The following is a 13,393-nucleotide window of genomic DNA, read 5'->3' on the forward strand; positions in this document are numbered from 1 at the left end:
GACCTGTGTGGGGCAGTTTTTTTGTGTTAGGGTTAGGGGTTAGGGTTCACACTCTGCTACATCTTCTGTGGGAGAAAAAAAATACTATGTACTTTTCAATGACATATATTAGGGATAATTGGTTCATCTGATGACAGCAGTGAAGAACTGCTTTGACTCACTAAGGCTGTTGCTTCACACTCTGCTACTTCATCTGGAGGAGAAAAAAAGATACGTTGTATTTTTCATCGTGCCAAAGTCGATGGGGTGCCAAAGACGGACGTTTTTTTTTGACAAAACACCAAATTCAGAAAATGACTAATAACTCCCTGATACAACGTTCAATCTTTATCCTATCCGACATTTATGCGAGGTATCCCAGCCTGAACACGACTGCATTGAAATATCACCCATTAGGCTTGGCGCCCCCTGCTGGCAACAGGAAATGGCCTTTTTTACGAGACCGACTCTTCCTCAAAGAGGAAAAAAACCTAATCACCCCCTCCAAAAAAAATCACCGAAAAGAAATTGGAGAAATCAACACAGGACTCCCAAGGGCCCGTTGAGTCCTGCTTGCAGGGCTAGTTATGTCTGGCGTTGTTGTGCTGCGTTAGCTTAGTACATGTTGACAGAACGACAGAATGGTCATACAGCAACAAAGGAATAGAGAGATAAAATAAAAAAGAAAGCCCGTGGATAGCATGCTAGCAGACTGCAAAAATCTGCAGCTCATTCTCAGTGTGACATCGTCTTCTGCTTGGAGATTTTCCTTGTGGGTGGGGCCAAGCAGCTGAGAAAGGCAGAAAAATCAACAGGTTATTACCAAACTCTTCGACTAGAATAGTGTTTGTGTTAGCATATTGACAGCGCTAAGTGTCAAAACCATTTTGACTGAGAGGGTCAAACATACAGAGGGCAAATAAGTATTTAGTCAACCACTAATTGTGCAAGTTCTTAGAGAGGCCTGTAATTGTCAACATGGGTAAACCTCAACCATGAGACAGAATGTGGGGAAGAAAAACAGAAAATCACATTGTTTGATTTTTAAATAATTTATTTGCAAATCATGGTGGAAAATAAGTATTTGGTCAATACCAAAAGTTAATCACAATACTTTGTTATGTACCCTTTGTTGGCAATAACGGAGGCCAAACGTTTTCTGTAACTCTTCACAAGCTTTTCACACACTGTTGCTGGTATTTTGACCCATCGCTCCATGCAGATCTCCTCTAGAGCAGTGATGTTTTGGGGCTGTCGTTGGGCAACACGGACTTTCAACTCCCTCCACAGATTTTCTACGGGTTGAGATCTGGAGACTGGCTAGGCCACGCCAGGACCTTGAAATGCTTCTTACGAAGCCACTCCTTTGTTGTCCTGGCTGGTCTGGGATCATTGTCATTCTGAAAGACCCAGCGACGTCTCATCTTCAATGCCCTTGCTGATGGAAGGAGATTTTCACTCAAAATCTCTCGATACATGGCCCCATTCATTCTTTCCTTTACACAGATCAGTCGTCCTGGTCCCTTTGCAGAAAAACAGCCCCAAAGCATGATGTTTCCACCCCCATGCTTCACAGTGGGTATGGTGTTCTTCGGATGCAATTCAGTATTCTTTCTCCTCCAAACACGAAAACCTGTGTTTCTACCAAAAAGTTCTATTTTGGTTTCATCTGACCATAACACATTCTCCCAGTCCTCTTCTGGATCATCAAAATGCTCTCGAGCGAACCGCAGACAGGTCTGGACGTGTACTTTCTTCAGCAGGGGGACACGTCTGGCAGTTCAGGATTTGCGTCCCTGGCGGCGCATTGTGTTACTGATAGTAGCCTTTGTTACTGTGGTCCCAGCTCTCTGTAGTTCATTCACTAGGTCCCCCCCGTGTGGTTCTGGGATTTTTGCTCACCGTTCTTGTTATCATTTTGACGCCACGGCGTGAGATCTTGCATGGAGCCCCAGATCAAAGGAGATTATCATTGGTCTTGTATGTCTTCCATTTTCCAATAATTGCTCCCACAGTTGATTTCTTTACACCAAGCGTTTTACCTGTTGCTGATTCAGTCTTCCCAGCCTGGTGCAGGTCTACAATTTTGTCTCTGCTGTCCTTCGACAGCTCTTTGGTCTTGGCCATAGTGGAGTTTGGAGTGTGACTGACTGAATTTGTGGACAGGTGTCTTTTATACCGATCATGAGTTAAAACAGGTGCCATTAATACAGGTAACGAGTGGAACCTCGTTAGACCTCGTTAAAAGAAGTTAGACCACTTTGACAGCCAGAAATCTTGCTTGTTTGTGTAGGTAACCAAATACTTATTTTCCACTCTAATTTGGAAATACAGTGATACCTCAGCTCACGAACATAATTGGTTCCCAGAAAGTGTGTGTAAGGCGAAAAGTTCGTCTTCCGAACATTTTTTTCCCATAAGAAACCATTAAAATGAGAATAATCCGTTCCCAGGTCCCCATAAAACATAATTTTCTACTAAATAAGCCTTAAAACTACACAAAAATATACCTTATTTTATGTATAATAAATGTGCTATTGTATTATAATTAAAGAAATAAACTGTACTGTAGAATAAAGTCGTTTTATTTACCTTTGTGATGGTAGTTGATGGCTTGATGGAATGGAGTGGGAGGAGGAGGGAGGGAGGGAGTTACTGTTTGGAAGGAGAGTGTTACCGGCAAAGTGCGCAGTTAGCGTAGACTCCAGCGCTGTGTCCCACACATGCTTTTGGTTGTTAATAAAAGTGCCCACAAAAAGCCATCCGACGCCTCTGGGTGTTTGTATGCACGCCGCCACCTTTCTGGAGAGGAAATCGGGTGAACCGAAGACAAGCGATGACAACGAGCCAACGTGACTCGCCGGTCCACTTCTCACTACGGTGGGAAGCTGAAAGCACCGCCAATTACCAGTCGAGGGCGAATTGGTAACACGAGTCACCTTCCATAATGACTGTAGGTAACTCTTTTTCGGTCCCATAATAGCAAAAGTACACTCAATATGGTCCAAAATGTCTATCAAACACAAACCACGTCCGCACTCAACGAAAGGGAGGGGACGAACTGGGACGCCGTGGGCGTGCGTCAGCTTCTCGTGGCGCTGTTCGACCGCGTGGTTTCGTTCGTCCGCCGAAAACTAGTTCGTCAGCAGAGACTATATGCTCGCGAATTTAATGTTCTTGAGGCGAAAAGTTCGTGAGCTTAAGCGTTCGTGAGCTGAGGTATCACTGTAAATTCTTTTAAAATCAAACAATGTGATTTTCTGTTTTTTTTCCCCACATTCTGTCTCTCATGTTTGAGGTTTACCCATGTTGACAATTACAGGCCTCTCTATGCTTTTCAAGTAGGAGAACTTGCACAATTGGTGGTTGACTAAATACTTATTTGCCCCACTGTATAATGCGTTCCAGACAGTCCAATTTGTTTTCCCTGCAGTAGATGGATGTAAACATTGAATGTTCATTCACTGCTAATCCTCCCAGTTCGGAAGGATTGGGCGTTTATTGCCGTCAGGGGCAGGCAATGTTTGAAAGTGGACACGTGGAATAATGTATTCGTGTCTTTGCTTTTCAGTCGCTGCTGGGTGTTCAGTGTGAAGTTCAGCGTCAGTTGAAAGCCTTCGTGAAGTTGGAGCGCTTCGGCCAGATCTACGATGCCAAAAGCGCCGGCTGCCCCCAGACTGAGCCCAAAACGGCATTTGCCTCGGCGGGCTCCATCTTTGGCAAGGGCGTCAAGTTCTCCATCCGCGACGGCCGCATCAGCACGGACATCATCAGCCTGGCTAACGAGGACGGGCGTCGCATGGCCGCCGTGCTGAACGACGCCTTCTACCTGGAAGCGCTTCGCTACACGATCGCCGGCGTGGACACGCACCACTTCGTCAAGCTGGGCTCGGTGGAGGGCGACCTGGGCCTCATCGGCATGGCGGTGGGCCGCCGCACGCTGGAGAACGGCGTCAACGTGACGGTGTCGCAGGTCAACGCCGTGCTCAACGGCCGCACTCGCCGTATCACCGACATCCAGCTGCAGTACGGTGCGCTTAGCCTCAACACGCGATACGGCAGCAGCGTGGACGAAGAGAAGGCACGGCTGCTGGAGGCGGCGCGTCAGCGGGCCGTGGCGCAGGCGTGGGCCCGAGAACGCCAGAGACTACGCGACGGCGAAGAGGGCTCGCGCACCTGGACCGAGGGCGAGAAGCAGCAGCTGCTGGGCTCGGGGAAAGTGCAGGGCTACGACGGCTTCTACGTGGTGTCGGCCGAGCAGTACCCCGAGCTGGCCGACAGCGTCAACAACGTCCACTTCATGAGACAGAGCGAAATGGGCCGCAGGTGACATGAACGCGCTACGCGGCGCGACGGACTCGCGTGGACCACAGCGGACCTCTTGCCAAAGACGCTTCGGTACGCCGCCGTATTGGTTATTTGTGTGTGCAACTTGATTTGGAATAGAAAAGATCACAAAAAAAAAAAAAACATGGTCTATCCGGGTTGTCATTTGTTCTTTCCATTTTTTTCATATAGAAATGAAAATCCCAAAATATAATGCAAAAACATTTTCGGTGTGTAATTGAATTTTAGTATTTTTTTGGACTACAAGTCGCACCTTAGTATAGCTCGCACAAGCCAAAGTATGCACAAAGAAGAGGGGGGAAAAACCGTCACATTTTTATTTATCAGAAACCAAGTATAAACATTGTCCATTGAAGTATTATTGGTAAAATGGAGATAAACAGGCTAAATAGGCATCTGTAACATAAAAACATAACAATCTTGCCACTGTCAGAGTGAAAAGAACATAATAAGTCAAAGTGTCAAACTGTGAGGAAATTGCGACTTATAGTCCAGAAAATACGGTGCACTGAGGTTAATTTGTGGCAGATCATTTGGGCCTTTAAAGCGACACAAAACCACAAATACTGTATTGGCCCGAATACAAGACGGTGTTTTTTGCATTGAAATAAGACTGAAAAATAGGGTGTTATCTTATATTCGCGGTCTAGACGTTATACCCATTCACGACGCTAGATTGCGCCAGATATCATTGAAGCCTTGTTCTGTCATGACTAGGGCTGTCAAATGATTAATATTTTTAATCGAGGTAATCACAGCTTAAAAATTAATTAATCGTAATTAATCGCAATTCAAACCATCTATAAAATATGCCTTATTTTTCTGTAAATCATTGTTGGAATGCAAAGATAAGACACAAGATGGATATATACATTCAACATACTGTACATAAGTACTGTATTTGTTTAAAGCGATCCATGGATAGAAAGACTTGTAGTTCTTAAGATAAATTTTAGTTCAAGTTATAAAAATTTTATATTAAAACCCCTCTTCATGTTTTCGTTTTAATAAAATTTGTAAAATTTTCAGTCAAAAAATAAACTAGTAGCTCGCCATTGTTGATGTCAATAATTACACAGTGCTCATGGTGCTGAAACGCATAAAATCAGCCGCACCCAAGCGCCAGCAGAGGGCGATAAAACACCAAAAAACACAAGTAACAAGTGGACATGACTGTGCTGTCATTTTAATCGGTTCTAACGGGGCATGTGCGTTAAATGCGTCAAATATTTTAACGTGATTAATTGAAAAAATTAATTACCGCCCGTTATTTATTTTGGCAGGCCTAATATATACCCAAAAAATGTATGTTAAAAATAGGTGGGGGGCGTGACCCTATTTCACAGTTTTTCCACTTTCTGCGATTGGTGCATAAAATCAGTCGCACCCAAGCGCCAGCAGAGGGAGACAAAAACACAAGTAACAAGTGGACATGACACTCTGCTGTCATTTTAATCTGTATGAGCGCGGCATGTGTGTTAATTGCGTCAAATATTTTAACGTGATTAATGAAAAAAATTAATTACCGCCGGTTAACGCGATAATTTTGACAGCCCTAGTGATGACAGATCTCAGCTACTCTCAGGTATTGCATCATTTTATTGCAATGTTTTTCTTTATTCAGATTTTTTTCAAGACTAGAGTTACAGTTAGACTTCACTTTGATGGTTAATGCAGATATTGCAATTTTTTATTTTTTTTTATCACAATACATTGGTTTATTTACATTTAAAAACCAGAAACCATTCATTTATGAATGTGATTGCCCTTTAGTTTACATATTTAAATGTTCAGATATTAAGATTTGAATGAGGCAAAATAACATGCTTTTTCTCTCACATATATTGTTAGAATCATTTGTTTCGGATGTACTGTAATTATTTTCTGTATAAAAATTAATTGGGTGTTCAAAAAGGCTTTTTTCAATCAAGTCTTGAAAAAGAGGGGGTCTTCTTATAATCAGGGCCGTCTTATATTCGGACCAATACGGTATATCTTTTCATGGGACTGACAAAATGAAACTTTGACAGAATAAAAAGTAGTCTGTGTGCAGCTTATGTAATAGAGTTCATTTATTTTCCCCTCAAAATTTAGCCATTAATATTTGTCATTTTCCCTTCAAAATGTCCCGTGACTCGTTACAGGAGTGCTGTCAGCATTGCTGCAGAGATTGAAGAGGTGGGGGGGTCAGCCTGTTAGTGCTCTGACCATACGCCGCACTCTACATCAAATTGGTGTGCATGGCTGTCACCCCACGAGGAAGCCTCTTCTGAAAACTGTACACATGAAAGCCCGCAAACAGTTTGCGAAGACATGTCAACAGAGCACATGGATCACTGGAACCATGTCCTATGGTCTGATGCAGTGTTTTTCAACCGGTGTGCCGCGGCACACTAGTGTGCCGTGAGAGATTGTCAGGTGTGCTGCGAGAAATTATCCAATATTGCATTTATTGCAAGGAAAGACTAGGTAGAAAGTTAAGGTTGTTTGCAGATGAGCGAGGTATTGCTCGTGTCACGTTAAAGAACTGCTGTGATTTCTATCCATCAGCCACCTTGCTGTCCACAACAATGTGGACCTCAGCACATCTACTGTACATAATTGGATTAGGCTAATCAAGTGTCGATATACGGAAAAGTGTCCTTTCCATTTTATCCATATGTGACGACCGTCAATCCTTCCCCTGTGTTTTATTCCAACACATTGTCGAGGACAGCAAGAATGAAACACCCGTCACTTCAAAACAAGTCGATTTGACTATTTTGTTCGCTTTTGTGTAAACACAGAGAAACAGGCAACTTTTTGGAGGAACAACTGCAAATGAGAAAGCCCTCAAAGCCAGTTGCCTTGTTGCTGAACTTGTTGCTAAATTCAAAAAGTCCCACACCGTGGCAGAGAAATTCATACTACCTGCCTGCAAAGTCATTGTCAGCGAGAGGCTTGGCCCTGATGAGGTTAACCCTTTAACACCTAAGCCTATTTTGGCCGAATTTGCATGCATTTTATGTTGCCTTTATATTTCAAAGAAAAAATTGTTCGCAATGGCCAAGTCGGGTCCCTTTTTTCAGGACACCTTGAACTTCATGTCCAAACTGTTGTTTTCTTCACTGACCCATTATAATCCACATTTTGGACCCAAAAAGACAAAAAAAATCCCAAAATCTTTTTTCAAAATTTGTAATGTTGATGTCCCATTGACAACCAAACATGCTCGACCAACCGTTTTGAAGCTTGATAATATTTATTCAACTTGTTAGGATAAACATTCAATAGAAAAAAATAAGATTGAATAGTTTTATGCCTGACAATTTAACACAAACAGCAGGTATGGTCATAGGCATTTTTGGCCTTTACACATACTATGGTCAAAACAGGTTATATACAGTGCAAAATAGTGAGAAAAGAATTATATATATCATCTAACACAGAAAGGGTTTGGAGGATATCTCTTTGTGAAGTTAGGTGTTGTACCCATCACCTTATCAAAAGTATATACCTACATGCAATCAAGCTTCTGGAACACACATCTACATAAAAATTGAAAAGATTATAGTTTAGTTCAATTCAAATTTTTCAGGCATGCGACCCAATAATTTTTTTTTTTTTTGCGCACTCAATAAAGCTGCTTCTTGAACAGCTCACGGAGCTGCGTCACACATAACGTCACACAGCCTACTCGTTCGCCGTTTGCGCGCTGCTGTCACTTCTACTCGCCGAGACGCTGACTCATCCAAAGAAAACAACGACAAATACGCTTCATCTTCTTCCTTGAGTTAATGAAATAATGCATTAGCTTGCGCTAAATGTAGTTTGAGATGCATTCTGCACGTTTCAAAGTCGCTCGCTCAAACCAACCGGCCGTCGCTTGCTTCGCATGCCTCCCTTTCATTAGTTGGCGCCTCGCTCGGAAATTTATTAAAAATGATCACATTTGGTTCGTCCTTCTTGACATCACAACAGCTCTTGGAATATGTAGTCTTTTCTGCTGCTTTCGGTTTTGAAAAAGGACAAGAAATGATGGAAATATGGAGATAGATACATGGTCCATGCAGCATTTGAATGCATGTTTATGAGTGCAATAAAACTATAAAACTCAAATGACATTATCTCCCATTTTTCTTGGTCGATTGACATCAAATAAAAAGTGGTGTGGACATCAACTTCCGCACTTTCAAATGAGACCAACCAGCGGCATGTGGGTGACGTAATTACAGCGTGACGAAGCTTCAAAGACGATATGCTAAACACGTCTCTGCCGACACGTTTGGTGTTAAAGGGTTAAAGACATTGCTAAAGTCCCCCTCTCTGGTAAGTCTGAGCTTTTGAAGCCTAACTTTGATTTTTTTTAAAATACCGTAATTTAAGGCGCACCCATGTATAACGCGCACCCCAAATTTACTTGAAAAAAAAAATTGGGGGAAATTATTGTACCTGTTTATAACGCGCACCCTAATTTTAGCACCAATAAATAGAAGAATACAAGAAAACAGAGCTCATGTACAGATACAGAAATGTCATTTTACTGACTGGTGAAACACAGCACAAGCATAGCACATTGGTAGTTTAAAACAATACCGTAAACTGACAATATGTACAGTAATAATATGATCTGACAACTTCTTCAGCTTACCAGAATCCAGGAGAAAACAAAACAGATGTGACTTTTTTTTTTAAAGGCTGCTGTATAACTTGCTCGTTTCATCATGATGAATAAATGTTTCTTCCATGGATTGATACGGTACAATAAAAGTGGTGATTTAGGTCAGAAATCAGGCGAGCGCATCGCTGTTGACTCGAATGTAACAATCGGAACTATTGTTATTTGGATTTGAGTTTCCCGAAGGACAGATATAGTTGACGGACACAGAAAATTTGTGTTATGTTTGTTACAGTCCGAGTTGCGGAGCTGCAATAAACGTTGACTCAAATGAGTTCAAGAAACTAAACTCTGCTTTATGAAGAGTGAAAAAAGCAGAATTTAACACAGACGAAATCATTCGACCAATCAGAGTGAAGTATTACCGTGTAGCGAGTTATAACAGAATTCACCAGTGGAACTTATGTTGGTACGTTGTATAGTTCCAGGGGGGAGGTATTTTGTTGAGGGAACAGCCGGAAAGATAGTTATATTCCGCGGGTTGCATGTGAGACAGACATTGCTACTGTATTTTGTTGCAGCCTAAATGTCAATAAAGCAACGCGGATTAGCTCCGTTGTTTGATACTCCGCCTCCGACTCCTTCCCTAGCTCGCCACGGCCAAAACAAAATGGTGATGTCACCGGGGGTGAAAGTGGGCCAGAACGGTCAGGAACGCAGTTCCGGTATAAGATTCAGGGCCGGAATGCTGTTCTGGTACACGGTGCTTTGATTCCGAAAATATGACGGCAACTGTCAAAACGCTATGTGGAAAAAAAAATAAAAATGCTAAGCTGCCACACATGCATTTTATCTCCAAGAAGAAAACAACCTACCAACAACAGATTTACACACACAAGTGTTAACAACAAGCATAAAAATTGCTTGTGTAGGGTAATCCGTTTCCACCAATATTTATTATATATTTTATTCCGCGGACGGCATGGAGGTTTCCCCAGCTGCTGCAGTTATCTGAGTCTGATGATGATGAGTGACATCAATGTGCGAATGCACGCAGCAAAGCAAAACACCTGGACTCAATTATCCGTTCAATTGGCTGACATACTGACATGTGATCAGCAGAGATAGTTAGCTCTGATTGGTTCAAATGTGCATGTTTTCTGGAACAGCAAAAAAAAAAAAAAGTTGTTGATTTGATGTGACAAAAAGGGCAATGCAACATATAATGGATCAAATCAAAGAGCAACGAAAGAGTTGAGGCTTATTTATCATATTTAGTTTTATTTGCTCTGATGGGTAGGTTCACTTTGTGCACTTTGGACTTATATTTGTTCATTTATATTAGGCTACTTATTCATTTCCTTATGATTTAAAAAAGTCAATGTTTGCGCAATCTTAAATATATTCCATTTCACTCTGCATAATAAAAGTCATTTTTACTTATTTTTCTGAATGTATGTTACTTATATCCTTATTATTAAAAATAAGAAAAAAAGTCAATGTTTACATTAAATTCAATTTTAATATACATCCTATGTTCTTAAGTAGATAAAATTGAGATTTGGCATTTAGTATGTGAGGAAATGAGGGAAAATAAAAAATTAGGATATGCTGGTTGGGGTTATTGCTGTTTTTGTTAACTTTTATTTTTGCAAATCATTGAAAAAATACAATTTTGAATGAAAATCAGTTTTTGTATGTGTTATAGAAACAAATGTGCTTAAACAGTTTTCTTTGTATTTCAGTAGTGTAAGAGGTTTGACTCCCCCCCCCAAAATGAAAGAGAAAAATAAAAAATTTCTGGCTCCGTGGCGACATTCACGTCGGGGAGTTCCGGTGTTCTGCCAAAATATGCTACATCGGCCTAACGTCTACATTAGTCGAATTTGACACCTAAAGTACTACCGTGCGCTCTAAACTTGTTTTGTTTAGATGCATACAGGAATAAGGTACTAAAAAATACCTGCAGAAAATACTTAAATGTAGTTATATCAAATAAGGACGGTTTAAACACGCTACGTAACTAATGTGGTCAACTGCTTCAAAGCTAACACAAAAAAACACAATGGTTATAAGTATGAGAGGGTAATACATGCAAAAAGTATCTTTGAGGCTGTGAAAAGGTTCTAAATAACTAAATAAAAACAAAAATAGTGAGTAATCGCCGCCTCTAACCGATGTGCGCATGCGTGTGAATGCATGCGCAAGCGCCCTGAGCATTGTGTAGGACATTTCGCCGCGGAGTAAGGAATGGCCGAACACCGGCAAGAAATTCTAGCCACTTTCACCCTTGGACGTCACGTACCGTAATGGTCGTCAGCAGATCGCCGCATACGTTTCTTCAACACAACATGGACGTGTCAATAAAAAAATAAAAAAATCGGTCTTTATCTACAGTATATAATTATTTTTTTTGTCTCCATCCCTGTACCCGTTTATAATGCGCACCATGATTTTACAAGTTGATTTTGGGGGAAAAAAACAGCGCTTATATTCGGGAAATTCGGGAGAGACAAAGACCTTCGTGTGCGTCTTTCTTCAATTCCAGCCAGGATATCGGCTTTGTGTTCATCTAAACAGGCTCAAGTCACACTGAGTTAGAATAAATAATGAGAAATTATTGGATAATTGAATATATTTTACAGGAAGTAATTTTGGAACATTTTTGGTTTGTGGTGTACCGCGACATTTTTTCCTATGCAAAACCGTGCCGTGACTCAGAAAAGGTTGAAAAACACTGGTGTGATGAGACGGGCGGGCTTTCTTGTGTACCGTTAAAATTTGAGACAGTTGTTTGTTTCCCACTTAAAAATGGAAAGACAAAATGATGCCCAGATTGCATTGCAGATTTAGAACAGTGCCCTTTTCTCAGATTCTTGAACAGTCTTTGCCCTCCAAGTGCGGCTGGTAGAGGATCAAAACGACATTTTTCTGACTTTGCCTCCTTGTCCCCGCGGGCCACCGGGAGTCGTTCTTCGGCTCAGATTGTTCAGCCCCAGCTCGCTCCATTCTGCCTTTTTCCTCAGCCAAGGAGATTCCCTCTCTTTTAATCACCTCTTTTATTTTTATAACTTGAAACTTGCCGCGGCGTCGATAAAGAGAGACGTCCTGTTACAGGGCGAGGAGGCCAGTCAGTGTTTTCCGTGTGAATGATCAAAAGTGCTAATTTAAAAAAAAAAAAAAAAAAAAAAGCTAATTTAAGGAATTTGATGGCACTTTTCTTTTTCTTGTGTGTTTAAAAAATGGAAAGTGCGCCTCTTTCATTTCACTGCTTACAAACAACACGCAGGATGGCTTCCTGGTTTTTCTGTTGATGAATCGTGATGATGAATAAAGCAACAACAGATGTGAACTTGACAAATGTGAATTGGTGTCCCTTTTACCGTCCATTGTTGTACTTCACCAAATAAACCGAAACGTGGAATAAGTGTGTTTTGACCCGACGACAGTATTCTGATTTGTGCTTATGAACGAGATGCTACGTGGGCAAAAGTAACCGAGCGCGACCTCGAGCAGAGGCGTCCATTTTTGTCCACGCAGTGCGCTTTGCCTTACCGGAACGCAATGCAAGGGACCGGCAGGTGTTCCTGGTTCTGTTTACACGCAACTGAGCGTCGATGATGTTGAAAAAATGTGATCATGTGACTCTTAATATGTCCATCAATACAGTCATGTGAGTCATATTTGTGTGCGATTTATTTTGTAGTGTCATTTTGGTTTGTATATTCAATGTCTGCTGCACTGACTTTTTTTTTTTTTAATCCTGCCCACTAAAGGCGCAGACTTGTTTGAGTTTCCAACACTGTGTTTTTCTTTTGTCTTTTTTCTCAGACCGTGTAAATAACAAAACAACTCAAGCAGCGAGCTGTAAATGAAAAACATGCAAACTGTAGATACTGCTTAGAGCTACATCTTGTGTAGTCTTATGAAGGTAGAACAAGAAAAAAATAAAGGGAATATTTTGTGTTTATGTTCTGGTGTGTTGTCAATTTTTCCAAAGTAACAATATTTTTACAGTGCCCTCCATAATTATTAGCACCCCTGAAAAAGATGTGTTTTTTAGCTTCTAATATGTTTTTATTCAAATAATATAAGACCTTAATGGAAAGAAAGAGAAAAATCCAACCTTCAATACAAGTGCATTTATTCAGTGGGGGGGAAATCCCACATAAAGAAAAAAAATATTTGACATCAAATAATGTGTGTCACAATTATTAGCACCCCTGGTGTTCATACTTTGTACAACCCCTTTTTGCCAATAAAACAAGGTCTGGGGACTGAAATGGCCATGGGAGGAGCTTGATTTTGTGTCTGGTGAACCATTTCTGTGTAGATTTGGCCAAATTTTTAGGGTCATTGTCTTGTGTGAAAGACCCAGTGACGACCTATCTTCAGCTTTCGGGCAGAGGGCAAAAGACTTTGATTTAAAATGTCCCGGTATTTCAAAGAATTCATGATGCCATGCACCCT

At 41.2% G+C, this 13,393-nt stretch overlaps 1 protein-coding gene across 13 annotated transcripts in view; it reads left to right on the forward strand.

Moving 5' to 3' along the window:
• tenm4 (teneurin transmembrane protein 4) overlaps positions 1-13,191 on the forward strand; it is a 630,468-nt gene extending 617,277 nt beyond the window's left edge. For 8 of the 13 annotated variants that reach the window (XM_057839253.1, XM_057839252.1, XM_057839254.1 and 5 more), the window contains one exon: positions 3,551-13,191. In XM_057839253.1, coding sequence (XP_057695236.1) covers positions 3,551-4,309 — 759 coding nt within the window. In that variant the 3' untranslated portion in view covers positions 4,310-13,191. The remainder of the gene's footprint in view (positions 1-3,550) is intronic. The other 5 variants (XM_057839263.1, XM_057839265.1, XM_057839266.1 and 2 more) reach the window with 1 other exon arrangement.
• Positions 13,192-13,393: the final 202 nt, after the last annotated feature.

Source organism: Corythoichthys intestinalis, chromosome 6, assembly GCF_030265065.1.
Source record: "Corythoichthys intestinalis isolate RoL2023-P3 chromosome 6, ASM3026506v1, whole genome shotgun sequence".
In the NCBI taxonomy this organism is placed as follows: domain Eukaryota; kingdom Metazoa; phylum Chordata; class Actinopteri; order Syngnathiformes; family Syngnathidae; genus Corythoichthys; species Corythoichthys intestinalis.